Source organism: Triplophysa dalaica, chromosome 2 (genome assembly GCF_015846415.1).
Source record: "Triplophysa dalaica isolate WHDGS20190420 chromosome 2, ASM1584641v1, whole genome shotgun sequence".
Classification (NCBI taxonomy): domain Eukaryota; kingdom Metazoa; phylum Chordata; class Actinopteri; order Cypriniformes; family Nemacheilidae; genus Triplophysa; species Triplophysa dalaica.
Genome location: NC_079543.1, coordinates 25,861,081 through 25,886,337, shown reverse-complemented (window position 1 = coordinate 25,886,337; position 25,257 = coordinate 25,861,081). Strand labels below are relative to the sequence as shown.

At 38.8% G+C, this 25,257-nt stretch overlaps 1 protein-coding gene across 6 annotated transcripts; it reads right to left on the bottom strand.

The window, feature by feature from the left end:
• Window positions 1-5,627: 5,627 nt before the first annotated feature.
• radil (Ras association and DIL domains) lies at window positions 5,628-23,649 on the bottom strand. Of its 6 annotated transcripts, XM_056738555.1 has the most exons (18): window positions 23,277-23,649; window positions 22,805-23,135; window positions 21,158-21,729; window positions 18,581-18,700; window positions 17,587-17,867; window positions 16,768-17,445; window positions 14,556-14,593; window positions 14,224-14,381; window positions 13,454-13,569; window positions 13,001-13,265; window positions 12,095-12,267; window positions 11,523-11,673; window positions 11,192-11,382; window positions 10,104-10,521; window positions 8,561-8,703; window positions 7,884-8,023; window positions 7,621-7,724; window positions 5,628-6,517 (listed from the first exon to the last, which is right to left on the bottom strand). In XM_056738555.1, the coding sequence occupies exons 3-17, from the start codon at window positions 21,690-21,692 to the stop codon at window positions 7,625-7,627; spliced, it is 3,507 nt and encodes a 1,168-aa protein (XP_056594533.1). In that variant the 5' UTR covers window positions 21,693-21,729; window positions 22,805-23,135; window positions 23,277-23,649; the 3' UTR covers window positions 5,628-6,517; window positions 7,621-7,624. The 6 variants fall into 6 exon arrangements, with proteins under 6 accessions (XP_056594533.1, XP_056594525.1, XP_056594516.1 ...); XM_056738547.1 differs by having other exon boundaries at window positions 5,628-7,724; window positions 23,226-23,649; XM_056738538.1 differs by having other exon boundaries at window positions 5,628-7,724.
• Between the last annotated feature and the right edge of the window lie 1,608 nt (window positions 23,650-25,257).

The window sequence follows — 25,257 nt, the reverse complement described above, 5'->3', positions numbered from 1 at the left end:
CCCTTGAAACTGCACGGGTGAATCTTCACAGGTCTGGCAGATATTAAACAGGAAGATGTCGTGGACATGAAGCCGTGCGGATTTTTGTAAACAAGTGACTGTGCGCCACCTCCTGGGGATTCGCAGAAAATTCAGCAACAATATATCCAGCAGCAGAACAGGATTCATTTATAGGCGACGTCTCAAAAATGGCAAGGATGGATTACAGTTTCACAAAGCTTGTTGTTTTCTTTAAAAAGGACTTTAATAAAAGATGTTATATAATTAAGATAATAGCGCCGTTTGTAACATATAACCCTGGGGAACATCAATTCTGTTCAAGGGTTAAAATGGAATTTATCTTATCTTATTTTATTGGGAACTAAGCTGGTCGGATCTCAACTTATGTGTTGGGTTCTACTAGTGTAAGGTTATCTGTCGGATGGGTACCAGTAGAAACCCATTAAATCCTATAAGAATAAGGCCCAAAACACAACTGAACGTAATTTTAGCAGGGAAGTAACGACACTGTCGTAAAAACGCATTTCATGTTCTAATGTTTGCGTTGCACTGTTCAACTCGTCTGAATTGCAAAGCATAAGGTCGATCTGTACCTGAAGGCCTTTTCCCTCGACGACCTACGCCATCACGTCTCATGGATAAAGACTGTAATTAGTGCGCTTTGACGTGTGGCTAAACGTGGCATGTTCATTACCGCACCCACTATGAATTTATCTCTTCCTATGGGTCCTTTTTTCCACAGATGCTCATTCTGATGGCTTGAGATGAAAGAGAGAAAGAGAGAGAGAGAGAGAGAGACGCAGACGAGTCTAGTTACCTTGACACCCTAATAGACTGCTTTCTTCAGTGCAATCGAGCAAACCAGTGGAGCAAAAACCATTTAGGTAAGCAACATAATCACAATCAGATCACTGCCCATCTCCCCATTTCATCTGCGTATGTGTACACTCTGGCTAACTCTTCTTTTTCTCAATCTCATGTGGATGCGTTTAGATATTTCTTTTCATCATTCTTCCCAGCATCATGTCACTTTCTCTCGCGCATCCTCCCGTTAAAAGAGATGCTGATGCTGACTTTAATCTAGGCGAGGTAAATGACCTCTCGGATGAGCCCGGGTCGCTATCTGCGGCTATAGAAGTATGTTATCACCGTTATTAGAGCACGTTAAACAGTGGCGGAGAGTGTTGAGACACCGGGCGAAATTGGAAGCTTATTGTGATTGATGGGTTCCTATTAGGTGCGCGCCGTTATCGCGGCGGATGGAGGGGAACGGCGCACTGAGTTGTAACACAACAGATTACCTGAGCCTGTAGTCTCCCAAAGGATGTTTAAATAAAACAGTCGCTCTCTTTAGCTCTCCTTTTTTCTCCCCACACCTTCATTTTCACTCGCGGGCCACTCCGCCTACCCAACGTCATGTGCAATTTGCCCGAGCCGCTCCACTCAATAAACCGACATTGCGCTCATATTTCCTTTCATTTCCCCGACGATAAAGGAGAGAGTAGTGCGGAGAGGGAATAGTATTCTGCTCCGCGCTCTTGCACCGATTTTTTTCTCCCATTTCTTTCCCTTTTGGCGCACCGTGCCAACATGATTGATTGTGACTCGCAAACCGGGTGTCCGGCTCTGCCCAACAAATGACTTTGGCCCCTACCAGTAGACCTTGACCAGACAGAAATCAATATTTCACCATTAAAATCTATCAAAGAAGAGTTAAGGCTCCAGCTGTCCAAGGCGCCCTTTTGGCGCGGTGCGCACATTAAAGCCGACACTTGTAGTACATGGGTAATCAATATATAGTGGTTCACATATCATTTGTGGTCACCTTTTGGGTCGTGATGGATACTTGGACGAGTCGTGATTCATTTTGTCACCCCATTAAGGCGAACTGTGTCAAGTCGTTCTTTCGATTCATCTGGAAGAGATTCCTATTCCTCAAAATCTAAGCGCGAGGGAAGGCAGGGGGAAACAGCTATGGGGGGTGTATAAAAAGAGCACTGGCCTTTGGGTACCCATTTCAATGAGGATCTATGGAGCCTGTTGGAATGTAAAAATCCTTTTGAGAACAACCAGAGCACAAGGGTGAAATAAATGAAAAGTACACTTGGAGGCGATCAAACAGTATTTCAATCATGTGCCATAAAAAAAGTAAAAGACTTTAATTGATAGTTCACGCAAAAACGAGAACTCTGTCATAATTTACTCAACCGTGCGTAATTTCAAAGCTGTGTGACCTTTATTTTGCACAAAAATAAGCATTTTTTGAAAAATGCTGGTAACCAAAAATGAATGCTACACTTTGACTTGTATATGTTTTGTGTACAGAAGTGAATGGTTTTTGGATACCAGCATTTTCTACATTTTCTTTTTCTGTGTTTTGAAGACGAAAGAAAGTCATATTTCAATAAAAAGGACAGATTTTTAATATTTGGTTAAACTATCCCTTTAATGAAAAATGTGATATAAAGTGCATACTTTATTGTAACAAATGTTTTATAAATAACTATAATCATATTTTTGATCCTATTATTATGTTTGTATTTTAAATTACTCAATGCTTTCATCCCCTGCCTGCTTTGTTTTGATACATCCCTCATCCAATTCAGTTCAATGTACCTCATGGTTGAGGGCTGTTTAGCATTCAAGGAGGGGCATAATTTCCACTCAACCTTAAAAACAGCCTACTGTTTGACGTGGTTACTCGAAAGTATAAACATTTAAAGACTTAAAAAACAGTCAAAGAACATGACTGTTTTTTGCCGTTACACATAGGCTAGAGCGAGTGTCCCCTGCCATCTTGACCCATATGTTAGCATCTTACCTGCTGCAGAGACGATTATTAGTTACAAGAAACTGTCATTAAAAATGGATTTAGTCACTCTCTGCAGGGGGCAAGTCTGCCCTCCTGATCATGTGTGCCTTCAAATTATGATGGTGTCTTTCACAACTATGCTCATTCACACATTTAACATGAACGACAAAAAATATATTGTCTTTGGAATTCTGTGTTATGGTAATAGCACCATTTCTGAATCGTATTTATCACTAATAAACAGTTTCAAGATGGCTTATTGTATTTGGTATTGTGTGTTGACAGATGGGATTTGTTGTCACAATACTAAATAGCAAGTTATTTAATGTTTTTCAGCAAAATCTTTGACAAACATTTGCACATTATGCTTGAATAAAGTTCTCCACATCCTTGGTTTTTCATACCCTGTCCAGTCAAATATTTCCTTTACAAATTACACCATTACACCATGCGAGTACAGTATTATCATTTTCAACTCCCTAATATATTTTGCGGGACATTTAGGTTTAAAATGCCCGTTGTAAGATTTATTGCTGCCAAAATGGGATCTAGAAAAGACAATGAATATTTACGTAGGAACAGGCCAAACGGAGATGGTAGTTCTGTCATACGGAAGAGGAGGAGAAGAAAAGGAGGCTGCAACGATAAGTGATTATGCTTGGGCGCTCTATAAATCATCTGCTGCCGAGCACATTTTCCAGGGTCTTTACTGTTATCAGCACTATATAGACCGAATGTCAATGCCCCTGAATAAATCTGGCTCTCAGCATCTATGTCAAACTGATTTACCATTACGAGACCTTGATCCTGCTTGATCACCACATCAACCCTGCAAAGGCTGGTGTATGGAAAATGCAGGTAAACGTTAACTTACATGTCACTTCAGCTTGAAAACAGCCTAGTGCTTTTAACTCTTTGTAAGCAGAAGTATTGCTGAAGCTCAGGAAATACACGAATTGTATCTTAAATGCACTATAGTGAAAAAGGTTTCACAATGGCATGTGTAAAATTCTATGTTTTCCCCGTAACAATATTGTTAATGAACCATGGCTTTCCAATACAAATGAAAAGTAAAAAAGTAAATTCCTATGTCAAGTACTGTGCTCGTCTCATTTTTAACAAGTGTAAATGCAACACGTTGTTCAAATTTTACATGAGTTTTCCGCGGATCGGTGGATAAACTAATGCGCTAATAGGACTATGTACCGGCTTTGTTGATCCTCTTTCTGGCCATTTCTCATGATGGACGATGCGGTCTACAGGCCCATTCATTGCTATAAAGCAGCTTAGTGTCCTGTCAGTCTGCATCAGCATTCAGCACCCCCTGCGTATGATAGAGGTGCGGGCGTGATGCATTTCACAACCTGGCAAATTACCTTCGCAAAAGCACTATAGCGATAGGAAGAAAACCCAGCAACATTAATATATCAAGGCTAATAGGCAAACGGGATGGAGAATCTGTGTACCGCGCACTTGGATAACAATTTAGGATAACCATTACGCAACCATAAACGTAAAAGATGGAAGCCTACACACAAAATTGCCGACAATAACATGCATTTCTTATTGCACCTGTGCGTAAAAGCTGGTGTATTTTAGTGACGGCAGAAGAGGGTTCTGCTTGCCTGCGCATCCGCTATCTGTTAATTGAGGCGAGGGAGAGCGCAGTTACCAGACCTGTCAGTGTTAATCAAGCCTCATCTCTTAACACAAGCCGCGCTTTGCGACGAGCCGAAGATTAATATTCCGAGCGAAACAGATGATAAATCATTTGTACATAATTAGCGCTAGGCAAGGTTATAGCTGACACCAATTTTTATCTTAATTACGGGGGAAATTTGTTCCATTAATTTAATTTGTCGCGCACGGACGCGCACGCGCCTAACAAAGTTAATCTTACACCTGTCAGCGCGCGACTGAGGTAGGCTGTGTATTCAAACCTGCTTGTGATCTAAGTCGCTCTCTACTGCATGCCAACCCAAATGGGACCTCGTGAGTGCGTGATTTGAGACGCTCTCGCGTGGCAAAAGTTGTTTGCAACTGGAGCGCGCCGGATGAAGTTTTGGGTTGTCTGCGAGACTCCGTCTGTTGATTGGTCAGAAATGTCAACGGACTCGTTGTAAAACCAATGAGGTGATGCGACGACTTTTCTTCGCACTGTATTTGCATGGGTGGGCTACTGTATTTATTTTAAAAGGTCGGTCACGGTTTAATGGTCAAAACAAACATATTTATGCCCCTTTACAGTGCCCGATCATGCAAACATATTTTCGGATGGACATATCGATGTAGGATTTTATAATTGAGTAAATTATAATTGGCTGATAATTATTGAATCAAGCGTGGCATTTCATTAAAATCGTTTGCCAAATGAAAAGGTCTGTTCACGAAGTGGGATATAAAGCAATCTTCTACTGGGAAAAATGTTCGATATCATCTTAATTACAAGATGAGATTGATCGTGGTGATATTTTCACAAACAAGAGCAGGTAATGTGAAACATTAAATACAACAGAGATCCGAATTTTGACACAATGCTGCCCCCTGGTGGGCGGTGTATCCCGTTGAAATCCACTGAAATAGATCATAACTGCCGTAAACACACAAGTATCGGTCTATTCGAAATCTTGTACACATTTTCCTTTAAAAACAAACAAAAATAAATAAATATATGGGTAGGCAGATGTGTGTTGAACAAGCTCTAGTCTGCAATTTATCTATTTGTAAAGAACAACCCCATCCGCAGTGTTTTGGCGCCCTCTCCTGGCCATTTCTGTGTACAGCATTAATGACAAATATTCAAAGTTCAGTTTGATTTCGACGTTTAATTTAATAGCAAGGTTACCATATAAATTTTCCAAATACAAGTTCAACCAAAAACGAAACGTATTTATGAAATATTGCGATACAGATTTGGTACAAACATGAAATAATGGAAAAAAGAAACCCCTTGTATTCAAAACCTTGTGCAATGTATTCTCAAGTATAAATGGAGAAAGCTTCTATTGTGAATTATACGTAGTATACTAATACTGTTATTTTGAAAACAATATATGCTTACACATATGCAGCTTGTGAATAAATAAACGTACAGTTGCTTCCATTGTGAAAACTGCCAACATGGTAAACTAACACAATTATGTAAAATAGAGAGAGAGAGAGAGAGAGAGAAGTGCACCTTGAATTAGACGCTTCGTGTTGATTTAGTTACGTACATATATGATTTATCACTAATGAAACTTTCAAATATTTTAGTTAATAAATAAGTTCTTTTGGAGGATTTTGCATGAGGCAAAAACCTGTTATATCCGAAGAACCAATATTTCCACCAAATATAGAAAATACATTCAATTCTGCCTTTTCGCGAGGCCACTTAAACATCTTTAATGTATAACAGGGAACTAACCAGACGCGACACTGAACGCATTGTGTGACGCGAATCACAAAACAGCGTGTAGACAAGTTTATCCGTTTTCGTTACTTATAAGAAACTTCTAAGATAAACAGATGAATGCATACCTTTACATTTTAAAGGTTCGGCGAGGCTTCTGTTAATGTCTTGCTGTCGATTTTTCGTAGTATTTAAATTGTAGTTTCTGAACCTGCCACAATCACTAGCTGCTTGTCCATCTTTGATGATTATTCATTATGACGAGCAGGAGACTTCGGTCCAATGAGATTTCAGTTTGGGCGTGGCTACCTTGCCTGTCGTCACAAAACGTAAATAGTATTAAAATCTATAACTCGTTGCAAATAGGAGAAGTGTAGTGACGCTACACAAATGTATAAATTCCATAGGTAGTGCTATATAAAAATATCAGATTAAACTATTGGCCTATAATAACTATTTATAGCTTCGAACAATAAAACTGTGCGTCTAGATAACCATTTTCACTCCCTTTACAAACTTGCATTTCATCCCTGTCCTTCTAAAACCTTGTATGTCCGAATTCGCTGTTTTTAAGGAAATGTAAAAAAATACTTTTCAATTATTACATATTTTGTTGAAAAGCACTTACAATACTTTAGTTCTTGGTTATATAATTGCAAACCCAGTGACAAGCATAAGGGTGACTAATAAGAATGATTTATGGCATAAAAAGAATCACGAAATATGGAGATATGAGTTTACAGAAGGACAGCAGTGATATGCTCTGCTATGCACTGAAATCTATATATTGGGCCATAGCAGAAAATGCATACTTTAAGTAGATATATGTAGGCGAACTGGGATGCAGCTTGGTACAGACAGCTGGGTTAAAATGTGTTTACTATGTCGCGTTTGGTTAGGACCCTGTATAGTACAGATACAGTACTGTTTGTTATTTTGTTTGTTATTACCAGCAAATAACACCATCTAAAAATGTGATAGATTTTAACAGGGCTGTGGTTTGGGTTTGATAGGACGGGCATCTGGGAATATGGACCTGGGCTTCTTGATGAGGGTATCCACCAATGTCCTCTATGGTATAGCTTATTCATTAGGCAGGAGAAGAATGGGACCACCCTTAAACCTTTTGTTCCAAGCCCAGTATTTTTCAGAGATGTCACTGGGTTGACATCACATCAGCCAGATTACGTGCACGAATACATTCCCCTATTTTTTACATTCAAAAACCACAACCAATTTGTGTAAGAGGTAAAGTAAGACAGAGCTGTCAAACTGTCATTCTCATGAATGAGAACTAGTGCAGTATTGTACAGGGCTGCAAGGTCTATAGTGTGCTTATTCTCCTGTCTCTAGTCTAAGGAGGACTCGATGTCTCTCCTCATATTTCATCTAGGTAGAGAGTCACACTTGCAGTTACTCTCTCAGCAGGAAGAGGCGATGATCTTCTCTGATACGTCAAGATCTGATTTGGCGACGAGAAACCGGAGCCGTCCTCCCCCAAGACGAATCAAATCCACAGCACTTCAAGAGAGAGACAAAGACAAATTTAACTGCGTGTTTTAATAATACCTGCACAAAATGTAACAGTAACATCTTATATGAAAATTTTAATTTTTGCTGAACTATAAGTGTGTGAGAGAGATAAGATCATCATATACAATATGTACATTGAGCACTAACCTCTGGTAGTCTGCTCCAATGAGACTCGTCCCGTTTACTGCCAGGATTCTGTCTCCGATGTTAAGTCTTCCATCTGCAGCAGCTGGTCCATCTGGAATCAGTGTCCTGATGTAGATTCCAGGAGAGTTCAAAGGGGTATGCTGTGTTTAAAAAAAAAAAAAAAAAGACGCACTGGTTGGCTTTTTAATGGAAAAGATAGGCTATGGAATTAACACGAATGCATCACTTTTCACTTTATTTTTTTTAACGTTTTGCCAATTTTTTTAATAGTCAGTGATGGACATGACGGAGAAACGAGCGGAGAATAGGATTGGAAGAGTCTGACTTAATTTCAAAGTCAGCTTGAAGAAAACCTAACCTAAAAATGACATAGACACTTATAGGGATAGTTCACCCAAAAATGAAAATTTGACATCATTCGCTCTCTCTCCAGTTGTTACAAACCTGTATACATTTCTTTGTTGTGCTGCAAAGAAATTAAGATATTTTAATGAAGTTTTTAACTAAACTGTTTTGGGTCACCATTGTCTCCCGTAGTATGATAAAAGATTACTTTGGGTTTGTAACAACTGGAGGTTGAGCAAATGAGAGGGCACATAAGGCTAACATCCTTTAATTCGTCCTGATAGTATTATGCACATAAAACCTTAACCACCAGCAATAGTGATGTGACTCACAAGTCCATCGATAAGTCCCATTCCCAGGCCGTACAGTCCTTTATCCAGGTCCACTACAAAGACGGAACAGATATCATCAGAGTTTGGGCCCAGATTGTGAGAGACATGGACAGGGAAAGGAAAGCCACAACCACTTACAGGGCCTGGAGTACGTCAGGAATAAAACAAATACACATAGGACTCAGTTCCCGTCTGACACACACACAATGACTCTGAGGTTGGTCCTATAAACAACATCAATATGTCCACAATAGGCAAATACACAAGTGCACACGTAAACAAAAATTCAACAAAGTGTACAGTGAACACACACACAAAACTGATAATACGCAGACCTCTGTGCATGTGTTTATTACTCAAGAAATAAACACATGCATCTACACATGCAACTTATTCAAGTCAAATACAAGCAATGTACACAAATCAGTCATGCCTGTCATCAAACAACAACAGCTAACATGTGTAGATGATAACTGGGTCATTTCTACTATGCAGTGTTACGTCTCCACATGTACGTAAATGTATTTACGTGTTGTAAAAGTTACCTGTAAAAGTTTTTTTTAAATATCAATCATTTTGAAATCACATTTGGGTGAATAAAGGGGTGCGATTTAAATCATTGTACTACTTTAAGTGGATTGTGCTATTATCAGCTATGAAATTTCCACATTTAAAAATGATAACAAAATGATAAATTAAAGACTTTAATGGGATTTGGTTTACCCAAAAAGGAAATTCTGTCATTGTTTACTCACCCTCTTGTCATTTTGAACCTGTATGACTTTCTTTCTTCTGCTGAATACAAAAGAGGATGTTTTGAAGAATGTTGGTAAACAAAAAACATTGGGTCCCCATTCACATCTAATGTATGAACACAAAACCAATGCAAGTCAATAGAGACCAACATGTTACCAACATAGTTCAAACCTTGTTCTTTTGTGTTCTGCAGAAAATCAATACAGAATTAAAACGACATGAGGGTGAGTAAACGATGACAGACCTTTCATTTTGGGGTGAACTGCCACTTAACTTAACTGACACTGCCACTTTTTTTTAAATCATTCATGTTAGATAAAATTACAAACACAATGACTTTAATACCCAGGGAACACAAAACTAAACAACTCATGGGTTCATGGGTTCAACATCCGGGGAACTAAAATTAGATTAAAAAAAAGAAAATACGAACCTTGAATGCGCTTTAGGTTTCTTTTGCTAAAAGTGTCTAACAGATACATAAAAAGGTACAAATATGAGGTAAGACCAATATTAAACAAAAACAACACATTCATGCAATTCCTTAAAATTCATTATTAAGTATTATTTTGGGGGGGATTTTTCTAGCATTATTCCACATTTTCTTGTGTAGATAGATAATCACGTTATAATTAAATATGTCACATTTCTAAAAGTTTGCTGTACCATTTGGTTTAATTGGAAAAGTTCTAGACTAAACTTTACTATGTAAAGGCACTGCATAACAGTAATGACCCAACAGACAAACACACACATCCACGACCCAAGGGACGTTTCTTTGACTTGCCTTCGAAGCCATTGCTGATGAAGCCATTGATTTTCTTGTGTTCTGGGGTGGAACGCATGCAACCGTTAGATTTAGTGTGAGAGTGTGTATGTGTGTGCTCTTGTGAAGCATGCTCGGAGTAGTGGGCCGGATTGGACTGTGTATTGGAGTGTATATACGTGTGTTCGGGATAGAGAGGCGTGTTGGGCGGAGTCAGTATACAGGTAGAGTCTGTCGTTTGGGTTTGGTTGCCGTAGCGCACTCCGTTCCCATTCCTGTAGTGAATGCTGTGTGGCGGTTTGTCTCGTGGACGATCCTCGGCTCCGGACCCTTCTCCTCTTCCTCCGAGACTGGCCGAGGGGCCCCGTACCTCCCCTTCTCCCTCCCCACGCAAAGAAGGCACTGGGTGCGGGCTGGTGTGGGGTTGAGGAGGGTCACGCTGGAGAACAAAATTTCAGGGCAATATGAACAGGAGTTTTGAAGAAACTTGATTTTTGATCTTTCCTTGATGCTTTAGTTATTTCCTTGTCGGCTTCATGTTGAAATTTGGCCAGTTTATGCATGAAATGCCTTGACGAAAAATGATACATAGGGAATAATGTGGTCAACTAGACTGTAAAAAACAAGACAAGCCTGATCTAATGTGAAAACGTAACAGTTTTACAAGGTAGTGATTCGTATGAATACATACAATGTAATTGTATAAAAACCATTGTTAGAAAAAACATAAGTACGTCCCTGCGCACAAAGCAGGTTATTTTAAAATGTGTCAAGGACATTGAAAAACTTTACGGACTGCCATAAGATTTTGTTGACCCAAACTTCTAATCATAATCATGTGTAGGTTTTATAGATGTGTAAACATGTCAGGTTTTTCCACATGGGACTGATACAGACTTGACCCATTATTCAGTCAGAAGTAATTACAGAGTTAATCTTATAATGAGATTAAGAATGACTCTCATGTCTAGAATTTAAATCTCAGGCCACAGTCCTGAAGAAATCAGTTCACCTTTTAAAACAACACTTTAAAAGCCATAAACTGGTCAATTTTTAAAATAAAAGCATTTCTCTTGTACACCAGTATGTATGACAGAAAATGACATTACCTGGGCTTCCTGTCGGTCTGTGCAGCCATTAGAGGGAGGGGTCTTGGTGCGCAGACCCCACACAAAGTGACGAACGTAAAGCAGCTGGCGGTATATACTGTCCTCAACACAATCGCTCTCCAGGTCCACTTTGAAGCCAGCACTGGGTAGCACGATAGGAGGATGATTCTCAAAACTCTCGAGTAGATCTACTTTTGAAAACACACAAAGACAACTGTTTACTTTTATCACAATGTCTCTTGATGTAAAATAGATAATACTATGGACATGCTATTACATAAAACAAGTCAACAAATACATATTGATTCATTTAAAAGTACGTCATAACTACCTGTTCTGTAGATATAGGCCTCGTCTTCACTGCTTGGTTGCCAGATTGGCAGAGGACCCAGTTCAGCCATAAGCTGGTACTGTGTTAAGATTCTGTGTAGCTGGACGGGTTTGAGAGAGGGGTGCTCCACACACAAAGCTTTCCAACTCATCTACACACAAATACACACACAAATGCAGGAGCAGTTAATACTTTTTGGACTTGCAATGACACTCATAATTTGTGGTCCTTTAACAACTGTTAAAACAAACCTTAAAACAAATTTAGTCATCTTCTGAAAATATCATCCAGATCAGCATTACGTTTTAATAAACCAGAAATGCCAGAAAAGTTTACAGCATGCCACATATCAAAACATAACCATTGAATCAAATTAAGGGGGCGATCCCTTATTTTTTTGTGCAGTTTTCTGATGTGGCTGGTCTTTTTGATATACAGTATGTTTGCTTATAAATCCATCATCTTTTATATTTTAAGCCAATAAAACTATTTTAATACAGATGCGATCACCACAAGTAGAAAATACAGAAAAATGCACGGCAACGCAGATAAAATGAACACGTATATGTTACCTGTGTAAGCTGTTGAGGGGGCGTGGCCATGATGCTCAAAGTGCTGCAGAACTTGGCGAAAAATTTCTGAGCGAGATGACTGTGCCCAGCCCCTTTCGCCCAGTCCAAAACCATCTTCAGACAAGCCTGGATCTGCAAGACGCGTGAACGCTGAAACCAGCCGCGAGCAGGGCCTACAAACACACCGTTGCGCACATTCATTTGTTATCCTAATACGCGTGATTGTAAAAATAATTTACATGCATAAATAATCTGTTATTACGGAGTGTATTAAAGGTCACTTCTCACACTGTGTGAGTGTAAGCAGATGTTTGTGTGTGAAGACCACCCATGATGCTCTTTTTATTTGTTATGACATAAGGAAGATTATGGCTGTCAGGCAAAATAATCTTAACCTGACCGTGAATAATACACACATGTACTACATGCAGTGTAAGACATGTGTTTTTAAAAAAGGACATGTCCCTTTAAAAAGGAAACTGGTGAGGGTTTTGTAACATTATGCAATAATAACGAATATTGGGAAATTAAATTCAGCCAATTACAATACAAGACATCTATTTTTTTTTAATGGCAGAATTCTCATTTTTGGGTGACCTATGCCTTTATGATGGGACCCAAAGCATCCACTGACTCATTCAGAGTATCTAGTGTAACACTAGAGGGCAGAATAAAATTGCTGTTCTCTTTTTTCCTTTGTACGTCTCTCTCCTTTTTCACCTGGTCGTCTGTTTTCTGTATCGACTGCTGACACAGTACCTGCGCCATGCTGTTTCCATAGCAGCACGGTCTGCTTAATGAAAATATATGACAGGGTGTGTGATTGTGCCTTTCAGTATGCGATGTGTGTTATGCTCAGAATAACAACCGAAAGCTAGAAAAGCAGCAGCAGATGTTTGATCGAACCTTTATCGATGAGTTGATTGAAGAGCGATACATTGGTAAAGAAGAAGAGGTAGGCGAACATTTGACTCTGAATCTCAGAATGAACCTGGTACTGCTGGAGGAGGTCGGCTGTCGTCTGAAACACGCTCACCAGCCTTCGCACGGCCTCTGGCATCACACACACGGCACACACGCAGGCGCCCACAGCTCGGCGACACTGCTCGGATGAAGGCTCGGCCCCAAACGGGTTACAGTCTAACAGGCCGGGCAACACAATGTACAGAGTCTGAAAAGTAAAGAACAGACATTTGTGATGAATAAAATGCTTTGTGGCATAATATTAGAACGAGGAGAAGAATTTGGGGGTAAGGGTGCAGACCAAGAAGACATTCACGTATGCACTGAATAATTCATTCAGTGGCTCTGGTAACATCTCATTTGGTGGCGCCAGGCGGACTTAATACTACACAGTACCTTAGTGATGTAGTAGACACATTGTTGGAACGTGTACATGATTACTTCTTCTAATATGGTCATGGCTTCTTCGTTGGCTGATATTGTTGCTGAGAGGAGAGACTCTTTAGATCCTGCTATGATGAAAAAAGAAACCAAATTTATTGCACCAATGGAGACAAAATTAAGATATTTTGTTCAGGTTTGCCAAAAACTTTCTGGTTCAAAACTTCTCGAATGCGTTTCTAATGTACATTATTATCCAAATATAATTTATATGCATCTAATTTTGCTTAAGTGTTCACACCCATTCAAATTTGCACACGTCCTAATTCTTCTTTAAAAATCTTGTAGGTTTGGGTCAGGCAGTCTTTCCTAATATCCATGAGATATGGTTAAAAAGGGGACATTATACAAATGTATAACTTGACTGTTTTGATACTGCTCATATAAAGTGTCTCATTAACTAAGAAAAATATTATTTATTTAAATGTATATAAAAATATAGGTTTTCAGAGGGGTATGTTGAGTGCTGAGAGGGGGCAAGGAACAAATATTGTCTCATTTTTTCTTCATTTCACACTGTGCCAACAATCGCTGGCACACATTAAATGATGTTCATCTATCTATATTGACCGAAAATCTGCAAGGGCTTCTTTCCCGGTGGTGTCCTTATCTCAAGGCTGCCATCACATCAACCCATTCATAATAAGTCCTTGGGCATTGTATCTTCATACACTACATTTGTTTAATTCATTCTCATTAAAATAATATAAGTATCTATTTCATACCTTTATCATCCATGAGCTCAATAGCCTGCATGTATGTGGGCGATTTCTGCTGAATAAAATAAAGTATCTCGATGGCGTTGGACATCCAGAAGAATATAAACTGGAGGTCAGGTACTAGGTCTGAGATGCTGAGGAGAGAAAGCGAGGCGGGGTCCTGACTGCATAACCAAACACAAAAACAACATTTCAGTTCAATTCAATTCAATTCAATAGTTTGGTAACCCTTACAGAATTGCCAATGGCCTACTCAGCAGTCTATGACCTTCGAGGGTCATGCGAACAAAGGACGACTTCACGTATGAGCAAATTGCAAGGTGGAACGTGATACTTACTGCTGAGCTTGCTTCTGGGCCAAGTCCTTTGTCTTCTCCTAAGAGACACACGGATGGGCGGCAATTAATGTCATGGTATTTTAAAAGGCTTAATGTGGGAGGTATAGTACAACCTGTTATCACCTCGCTACCTTCCATTTCTCCTCGCTGGGGCTATTACCCCTATTATTTGTTGTATTGTCTTTACTTTTGGTTAGTATTCAGGATGATGGTTGACATTCTATAATTGGATTTTAATAATTAATGGGTTGAGAGACAGTTTCAAGCAGTTGTTAAATGCTTCATAGTCCCTTTGATAGGGGGTTAAAGGGACATTACTATTTTACACAATTTGTTCTGTAGTGTTTAAATCGGCAACAACAAATCTTTGTTTAGTTATTCCAGCAGTCTATACAAGCTTCTTAACATTGATATCTTAGATTCAACGGATATACTTTGGCTTTATGTAAAGAGACGAAAGAAATAACAAACATAATGGTCAAACACACTTTTTCAAAATGTTGTTTCAAATATGAACAAAATGTAGAATCTAAGTCTAATGTATTATGATAAAGACATACGACAAGACAGAGTAGACAATTGTGTCAACCCCTTTTTCACTGCTATGTACCAACTAGAATATTACTATACTGCATTATAGACAGGCCCGATTAACTACTGATCTGTGTTTGATACTAGTCTGGCTAGTGGCTAATAATAACTCATTTTATTTTTATTAATTTCTATAATATTTTATTGTATAATAACTGTATTAAATAAACAATTTGTTGCATTTCATTGTGTGTTCATTTTATTAAATAAACAATTTGTTAACTTTGTCGCATTAAGTTAAACCAAGTTACAGTTCTACTGGTAACCCAAAGGAATACTGGCTTGACATACTTTTAATTTGTAATTTACTTGTTATTTCTTTTGCTGTGTCCCGGAAGTTAAGTTTAGGCTAAAAAAGCGTGCATTACGCAAATGTTTTATTTTTAGCTTTTTATATTTTAACATTTTATAAAGTGAGCTTTTTTGTCGTAATTCAGTTCTATTTCTATAGTGCTTTCCACAATATTGCATTGTAACAAAGCAGCTTTATAGAAAATACAGGGAAGCAAAAAATTAAAAAACATAAGAAATTATGTAATTTAGCAATACTTACATTAAAAAGGGCAGAATTAGAAAAATGTTGCATTAATGGTGCTATAATGCATGTTCTTTGCTACTGTAAACTGCTACAATTAATGATGCGTTTTATTACTTTAAAGAGTACATATTTGTGATTTTTAAGGTCCCACTTTGGTTCATGGAGTGTCCATTAAACAAGTTGACGTACATACAAAGTGTAAAACCACTTTCATTTTCCAATATTATGATTTCCTTACTTCTTGACTGACTCTCAAATGATTCGTTCGGCAATTCATCGGTCTAATCCTCTCCTATCTGTCAGTCTACTCTGATCTGATTGGTCAGATGGTCCTTTTTTCCCAAGCCAATAACTTTGTTATTCGTTCACTTTCAGCTTTACAACTTGGCAGACTGCTTATTCACACACAGCAACATTACACACTGCATGAAGTTTAATTTTGAGCACATTGTAATAGTTCCTCTTTAAATTATTTTTAAAAAGAAACATTTTATTAGTATTCATTCATTATTATTTCATATCATTATTCTTTTTTCAATTATTTTATACTGTTTTGATTATTTATTTTTGTAAAATTTCGTCAAAAACTGTTTTCTTTAATTGTGCTTTAAAAAGAATCGGACATTGACATTGCTGTCACATGACCTCGTCATAGTGCATTTTTAATTCCAAGAGCAGCGTTAAGTTTTCATATAGAGAAAAACCTGAATTTTGTTAACGAATGTTTATAATTTCAGTCTCATCGAATAAACTGCCAGGAGAGAGATTGTGGTTCATTTGCGATGCTAAAAAAGGAAGTTCATTGAGGGACACAGTTTTCCACACTGCAGTGTTTGCTATTTTGTAGTAGGACAGGAAAGGATTCTGTGTATACAGAAAATGTGCCTACACTGCACAGTATGCATAATATATACTCCAGATGTTGTATGGTAGAATGCAATTTCAAACATCACTTTTGATCATATGGGATCAACTACACATTTGTTGTTGAGCAATAAGGGCAATTCTCTTTTAAGAGAAATGTTAGGATGTACACACAACACACTTCCTGAACTAACATTAAATATTGACAAGAGTACTAACCCATGCTATGGTTTGAATCCTCTTGGCAATTTTCAGCAATAGTTTACCGAAGCTGCCAGGTGGAAATGTATTAGCTGAGTGTTTGATGCACAGGCACAGCAGATATGCTGGTGTCAGCTTGTGGTCATCCCCGCTCGGCTCGATAAGCGTCAGCACCCGGCTCACCAGAGCATCCTCTTGAGCCCGCTCAAATTCCAAGGCAAGCTTTCGTTTCTGTGCACTCCGAACTGGAGCCTTAGAGCTGCGTCGAGACGCCACCGGTTCATGCAATACGGCCCCACACATACGACACGCCTCCCCTTTCTCAGGCGCACCCCCCGATTCACCATCACAAAGACGTGCCAGCGCTCTGAGTCGAGTGAGGGTTTGGGCAGGAAGAGGTTTCGCACTCAATGGATCTTTGTACAGGAAGATATAATGAGCACCAAAAGACAATAAATCGCCATGACGAAGAGGAGTGGGCCGCTCGATACGCATGAAGTTAACCAGCACGTTCCCGTGGGCGACAGGCTCCAGGAGTAAGCGTTGTTCTGAGGAGGTGCGTCGTGATGGAGCACGACGGATTCGGCAGTGAAGTGGAAGAACATCTGGAGAAGAGAGGCAGATATTTGGCCGGGCGGACGCTGTTTCCTGACCGACTGTGTGCTGGTCCCTGTTCAACAGGTAAACCAGGCAATCCTGACAAGCAAGAATAAATCAAAACGATAAACAAATAAATCAAGGAAATGTGTCGATTCGTGTTTAAAAGAAGGGCTAAGACACATTTAGTCAAGTGACATTTCCTATCATGAGTTGGTCATTCTTTTTTAATTCACTCACCTGTTGGTTGTAGCCTTGAAGAAGCAGCAAGTGTGGCGATTGGTAAAGAGAGTGTTTAACTCCGCCCCCGTCACGCTCCTTACGGGTCTCATGGTCCCTTGCAGAGCGTGATCTGATTGGCCCAGGGAGGGTGGAGTAGTACCGTTTGGGTTCCTCTCCAGGCAAGCCCACCAAGTTAAGACTGGTTTCACTGAGGCTGCGGCAGAACGATGTTCCATGCTGGAGCGTCATCGTTCCTTTAGCGCGGTTTCTTTGCAGCTTCCTCGCTTGAGCGTTAATATCTGTTTCAGAGAGAAAATCATTGAACACTTTGATGTATGCAGTCATTAACTAACCTGCCGGATGTAATGAACCAATCGCTTAAGGTTACCTAATGGAATGTACACATAAGCATTAAAAACAAAGAATAAGTGAAATTATAATATGTTTAACTTTAATTCATGCTTTCTGTCATAACATGGTTTCACTGAGCGTAGATAGTGATGATACAGCTGAAATGAAAACACGTTTTTGGGCATTCAAGGACACCGTTGCACACAGCTTGGAGTGGATATGAAGGGGACTTGCGAAGCATAATAAAGGTAAATATGTTAATTTAGTGCTTTATGTTTAGTTAAATCGACCCTATTTACTTTCGGTGTAAGAAATAGTGCTTGTTAACATTCTGTTTAACATCTTTAAAATAATAACGAAGGTAAAATGGTTATAGAACAACAACAGATTGAGTGTATTTGCTTTTTTATTGTTTAAGTTTAAAGGAGTATCTTAAAAAAAATATTGAGTTGAATTGTATATAACAACAGAATATGTCTAGCTGCTGTAGAGAGGCTCATGAAATGATGGATGAATAATAATTGTATGGGGGATATAATGTGGTAAGATGCTGGATAGATTAAACACTGGACTGTCACATGGAGCAATACCGTAAATTATGGGTCTGCATAGTAATGGAGGAGGGCTGGTGGTTGACACCATACCTGAGGACAATTCCCACCTTTAACAAAAGCTGTGCAGGGCTGTACCATACGCCAGCCCCTGGGGGAGCTCCGATAGCATCTAGCATTCCCGCTTCTACTGAGGGATGAAGATTGCACGGGGGAGTTTGTGTGGGTCCCTGGGCATGGGTAAACACCACAGCACAATATGTGACAGTTATTAACAAATCCATCACAATACATACAGATTGTGTGCATTCATTTCATTTCAGTCTTTCGAGCAAAGCAAGGCATTATTCACCACGTTTCTTGACTTCCTGTAAATTAAAGTTACAGTAGTTGTAGTGTGCTATGTAAAATGGAATGTTAACTATAATTCAGTTGTGAAAGAGTGTTTTAGTTGTTGTAGTTTTATACATTTGCATTGATTTCAAAAAGGGGCAAGTGGTCAATTAAACACTAATAAAAAAGTTTGGAGGGTTTTAAACAAAACTTCCAATGCTCTCTTTGGGAGATATTATTTCTGTTGGTGTTCTACACATGTCGTTGGTATATCTTTAAATGTAACAAATATTTACAACTATTATCTATTCCAATAAAAAAAGCAGTTTTTAAATGCTGTGGCATCTGACAACAGTACCTCAGTTAACAATAGTTAACACATTTTAGAATTAATTTCAGGGAAACCTGAAGCATAAAACCAACAAACAAAAATGTGAGGTCATCACATCCGTCCCTAAGTAAACCATGTTTTATATCGAATAAATGATAAAATTAACAAAAAAGAAATCCAAACTTTACAGTATACAACCTTCTAAATTAAAGTAATTCTTCACCCAAAAATGAAAATGAATGACTCACCTTGGAGTTCCAGTTCTGTTTAAATGTCTTTGTTCTGATGAACACAGAGAAAGATATTTGGAAGAATGCTTACAACCAGACAGATAAAAAAATGCCCTACTATGGGAGTCAATGGGGGGCAAGATCTATTTGATAATAAGCATTCTTCCAAATATCTTTCTCTGTGTTCATCCGAACAAAGAAATATATACAGCTTTGGTTGGAACAACTCGAATGTGAGTAAAGGATTTTTTTTAGGTAAAGTACACCTTTAATCCAAACGCTAACTCTAACAACCCTAAACTCTAATTTGATTGATTTTAAGAAATGTTTGAACCTGGAAAATTAGGTGCAACTGCAATATTCATCTGTTATTCTAGGATATGTAGAGGAATAGTATCATAAAAAGGAACATTTAAGGCACAGCCTTTTAGTTAGAATATTTACATTTAAGTATTGGCAGAGACATTTATCGAAAACGACCGACAGTGCATTCAAGGTCAATTCATACATTTGATCAATTCATGTAAATCAAACCTATGACCTTGCTCTATGGATTACCAGTTGAGCTACTGGAACACTAGAGGTTAAAAAAGATTGTGAAATTGAACAGCAAAGTCATATACTGCCAATATGTGTACAGGCAGATTAGCAGTGTTTTGCAGAATCCAGCTTTGTTTATCAGTGTCCCTTCACCTTCTAAAGCATCTCTACCCTTTTGATTGAGTGTGAAAAGCACTGAACACATTCCATTTAGTGAACAACCCAACACAATTAAGAGACAACAAGAGACCACTAAGCCAAGTGTCTGATGATCACATTGAATCAGCGCCAAGAAGTTTTGAACACTGTGGTTTTTATGTACTTGGGAGTTGGGTAGCTGAAAAATATACCTTACATGTGTCCTATGGAGTGACAGCAAAAATGTAGTTAAAAAAATAATTAATGTATAATTATTTATTATTAATTCATATTAATAACATTTAAATAGCATTAAATGGAGTTATCTTCATTTAGTTTTAGGCTTTTTTTCAAAAATGTTGCTTTCACACAATAGGACACATGTAGGTACGCTATATTTATCAACTACCCACTACTGATTATTGGCCAAAAAGTTACAAATTACTGCTTTCCAATAGCCCTATAAAATTTCCTTTCATTCGATAATGCAGTCTAATACTACCAAAAAGTTAAAACAACACGCATCCCTTGAGAAATTCTCAAGTTAATATATCCAAAATGCATTACTTGAGTAAGATCATTTTACCAATGCGTCAGATTAACTACAGCATCGAAGTTACACAATGGTTTCTAGCTGTGTTCAGGTAAAGTGTAAAATCTTGTGGTGAGCCCTCAAGTGCACACACACATACACAGCCCTCAAAGCACAAACACACACACTTGTTCTTTCTACCCCGCCAGGAAGAAAAGCAGTTCAACCTGAGGATAATTTATCCCGAGTAATGTGCCTGCTGATATTGATTTAACTTCCACCCTGTGTCTTGGCTCAACGGCCACCTTGTTGAATTTGTTATTTAGTACAACAGCATCCGAGGCACAAACACAATGACAGTGAGAAAGAGGGTTGCATAACAGTGTTATGACTACTCTGCAATAAAAGATAAAATAGTGAAACTGAGCCCTCGGTTCAACTGCTGGAAGCCAGCCATACGACGACAGACCCAATCATGTGTTTATCTCCGGCACCTGCTCCTGACATCTGCGTGTCAGTATAAGTCAACCTGAACGACAAAAACAACTTTTTTCAATTTCGCGTAAATGCGTTTTTGCATCACCTGCAGTTATTGTGTCTTTCTCTTTAGCTGCTAGCTCCTCCACCTCTCCTCTTCGTCTCAGCTCAAAACGGCGAGCGTACCCCTCCTTCGGCTTCCACAAGTCTTGCAGAAGAAGAGGTTTTTCGTTGTTTCCAAGTGCCCGAAGGCACTCGGTCCGCCATCGCCTCTCCGGTCCCTCGAAGCGGCCAATCACGTCGCACAACACGTAGCTACAAGATGAGGCCTTGTTCAAAGAGTAGCGATCGAGCGCCTCCTTGATCAGCTCTTGGGCGCTGGAGCGAGGCGTGGCAAGAACGCTCTTATAGTTAGCACCAGCGCTAATTTCATCACCAAATATCTTCAGCACACCTGGCGCTGACGACTGCGTGGAAAGCTCAGCTGGATCATCCCGTACCTGCTCAGGTAGGTCGGTCACGGAACGGCGGTCTCGATAACTCAGTGTCCGGTAGAGAACCTGCGTGAAGGTGCGACTCTGGCGCTTCAGACGGTTCTTGGACGGCAGAGACATGCTGGCTGAGGTGGAACCGTAGAACATGGTGCCGGAACTCTTGCTGGTTGAAAAGCTCCTAAAACTGAGGAAAACAAAAAATTGCTCTTTTGAGCATCGTTCAGACAAAATGACATAAGGTTACATATAGGACAAGGACAGGTAAGACATATAACACGTACAGTAAGCTTGTTGTCTAATTCGAGTTCTTAGATATAGAATATTCTAGATATCTACTGTAATATTGGACGTAAGTGGGGGTAGATTCCAGCACTGCACCACCCCAGAACTGGTGTGCCCGCACAGCATCACAGTATAATGGGACAGACAGAGGCTGACAGAAATAGACAGGATGGGCACGGCCGAATATTGTTTAAAACAAATAGAAATGGTGCCAAGTATCTGATGGAAAATACCGCCTGATGGAAACTATGGGAGTAACGTTTCTGGGCAGCTGTGATAAAATCATTCACAATTTTCAATACCTCACCGAAAATACAATATACTTTACATTAGATACATACTTACAGTTCACGAGACAATGTCTAACCATAATATATCATCATAGACTGCTAATGATTGCTGGTGTTAAGACAGACAGACAGGTAGACAGACAATTTTGAAACAATATGGATGATTAATGTTAAGACAGAGATCTGTAGTCAAACATACATAAATACACAGATAGATACTGCAGAGATCTCCAATGCTGCAGACACAAGAAATACGTACTAAGTGTGCGTGTGTGTGTGTGTGTGTGAGAGAGAGAGAGAGAGAGAGAGAGAGAGAGAGAGAGAGAGAGAGAGAGAGAGAGAGAGACTGCATCAGCTAAAATCCTCACTACTCGGCAGTGTGAACGGACACCATCTGCTCGTGCGTGAAAATACTTCACCGTAAGAACGTGAAGCCTATTCACAAAATGAGTTTAATTGACAAAAAATCTCTCAACCTACATCTACATGTCTGCTCGTTGCCTTATTAAAATGCGCAAAATCATTGACATAAAACTTGCAACTTAAAGGTACAGAACATAAAATGTGAATGAATAATTGAATCGTCATTAAGACTTACCTTAGTTCTGAAAGAACAGCGCGTATGAACTAGCGAACAATTAGTCAAAGTTTCCTTGTAAATAAACAAAAATAAAAAGCAGAGCTTACCTGTCAAACGCGTTTTATTCCCCGTGTGCTGAAGTGACTCATTTGGAGGCATTAAATTTACACGAGCGTCTCCTTTTGCGCGTCGTGCTACTGCGGGTCTCCACTGGCAACGGCGCGAGCCAACAAAGGCACCTGCTCACGGGTCCTAATCCGCTTGTGCGTCTTAAGCAGCCAGCCTCAGACCTCTGATCCCTCACAAGCCTCTCGCCGGACTCCTGTTATTCACATTTGCCAGCGATTCAACTTGTGCGTGTGTTAAATTAGCGGTAGGGGCCGGGATGATATAGTTAAGATCCGCCCAGTCACTGTCATGGAATGCGACAACGTCTACCTGTACAGTAAGAGTGAGGTGTCAAACATACATTACTGTACAGGTTTCCTTATACCTGCATTATTTAGCTATACATGTGCTTCTCCATACCTTACATACAGTTGCTCGCAACATCTTTCTGATGGTTGAGGTTATACTCACGCTCAATGCAGTAAAGGGCTTCATTCCGGAGACCTCTGTTAGTTGTTTGCAGTATTCCCCTTTGTGTTAAATCCATTGACTATCGAAATCTCTTTATTTGTTTAGTCAGAATGGGTTACCTGTCTATTTTTGTTTCACCGCTATTCTTGAGCAGTCGTCGCCGCTTTTTATTCCGTTATCGTTACCCTTCTTCTATTTGCCCGTCTCCACTGGCTACACTGTAGTCTGCTTGCTTCGGCGTCTGCATTCCTCGTGCCGAATGCAGCCGGAAAAAGCCGAACCAAGAGCTTGAAGGTCTCGCGCATTGTTGCAACAGCCCGGGTAACCCCCTCCTGCTGCTAATGTGGGGTGCTTGAAAAGTAGAAATAGGAAACGAAAGTTCCACAATGGCTCGAATTTTTAGGTAAAGTTGTATACATATATACATATCGATTCCAAATGTAACGTTATTTGGACTCCGGCAAAATTAGTGGCATATTTGTCATGTCCAGGTCTCTTAGCCTAGCTACAATGCTAAATAAATTGAAATATTGACTTAATTAACTAAAGACTTCGAAACAAATTGATTATAAAATTGTGAAAGTGGTTAAGACAAATAAGGTAAGTTCTAAGAAGAATGAATACTAAACAATCAATTTATGTAGAATGCAGACTTCATTAACAAGAAGCGTCAAAGAAGCGTAACCAACATGTGACATCTGGCGGTGTGGAGTTGGAAGTGCGGTCCAAAAATCTTAATTTCATTTTTTTTCAAATCTTTCGAATACAAAACTTTATCAATATTTCTTTATTTTGTTTACTGGTAATTAAATGCAAAAAAACTTGCCTTATCGTCCAAAAAAATCATACATTTTACAATTAAAATTTTGATTGTCCTGCAGCATATATCATGATTATTCAATGTTAACTGTGATATCCCAGAATTAAGATATATAATATGATACGATAAAATGAACATTCAACCAAACAGTATTACTATTATTATATCGTTATATGTCAAGTCACATTTTATCATAAAGATTGAGATAAAGATTTGCAAGGGCGCAATACCTTTTTCATACTTCACATTTATTGATCAACCCACAGACATAAAAAATGTATAGAATGCAGGACTCGAATAATGATTCAGCAGGGAGGACGTTTTTTAAAAGCATTGATATTGAGAATATGTTCTTGAAAACAGATACAAAACCTGGGTTAATACAAACATTGCAGCAAAATCACAATCACAAATACCTTTATGTGAAAGGCTCACAGGACACATTTCTTTAAGCTGAGTGAATTAGTAGAACAGCTAAAAACATATACCTTGAACTGTTCTGTAACACAACCAGACAAGAAAAGGCACAATAATATTTACAGTGAAGTCAGGGTTAATATTTCAAGTGGATTTAGTTTTATTAACAAATCCAGTTTTAAAAACTTTTTCTGTACTTAGTACTTGTGGAGTTGATGCCTTTCAATTCGAATGTACAATATTATGAATTATCTTTGGAAGGTATTATCATAATACTATAAAACCAAACATTGGTGCAAACATGAAGTATGTAAAGAATCACTTAAAATACAGACCAGTAGGATAAAAATAGTATTACTTTCTCCTAAAACATGGTTGTCTAAGAAATGCAATTCATTTTCTGATTGATGAAACACAGCCAATCACTGCTGCGGGTCACTCTTTAACATTCATTTGAAGGCCAATGTAAGGCTGACATAACCCCTTATTCAACTTTCAGTATATTCAATATATTGTGCAGTTTTACTCAATTCAAGGTAAATAGAAACAACACTACATTAGGCTTAGTGGCAGTAAAAGCTGTATCACGGACTTAAAATGTAAACTTTCTGAAGCAACAGCCCCTTTATGTTGCAATAAATCGATTTAAGACAGTCCCAAGTAAACATCATTTTCATTACAGACCAGACCACATTAATATTTAAAAGACAAAAAGCAGGATTACAAACAAATACATAAATAAAT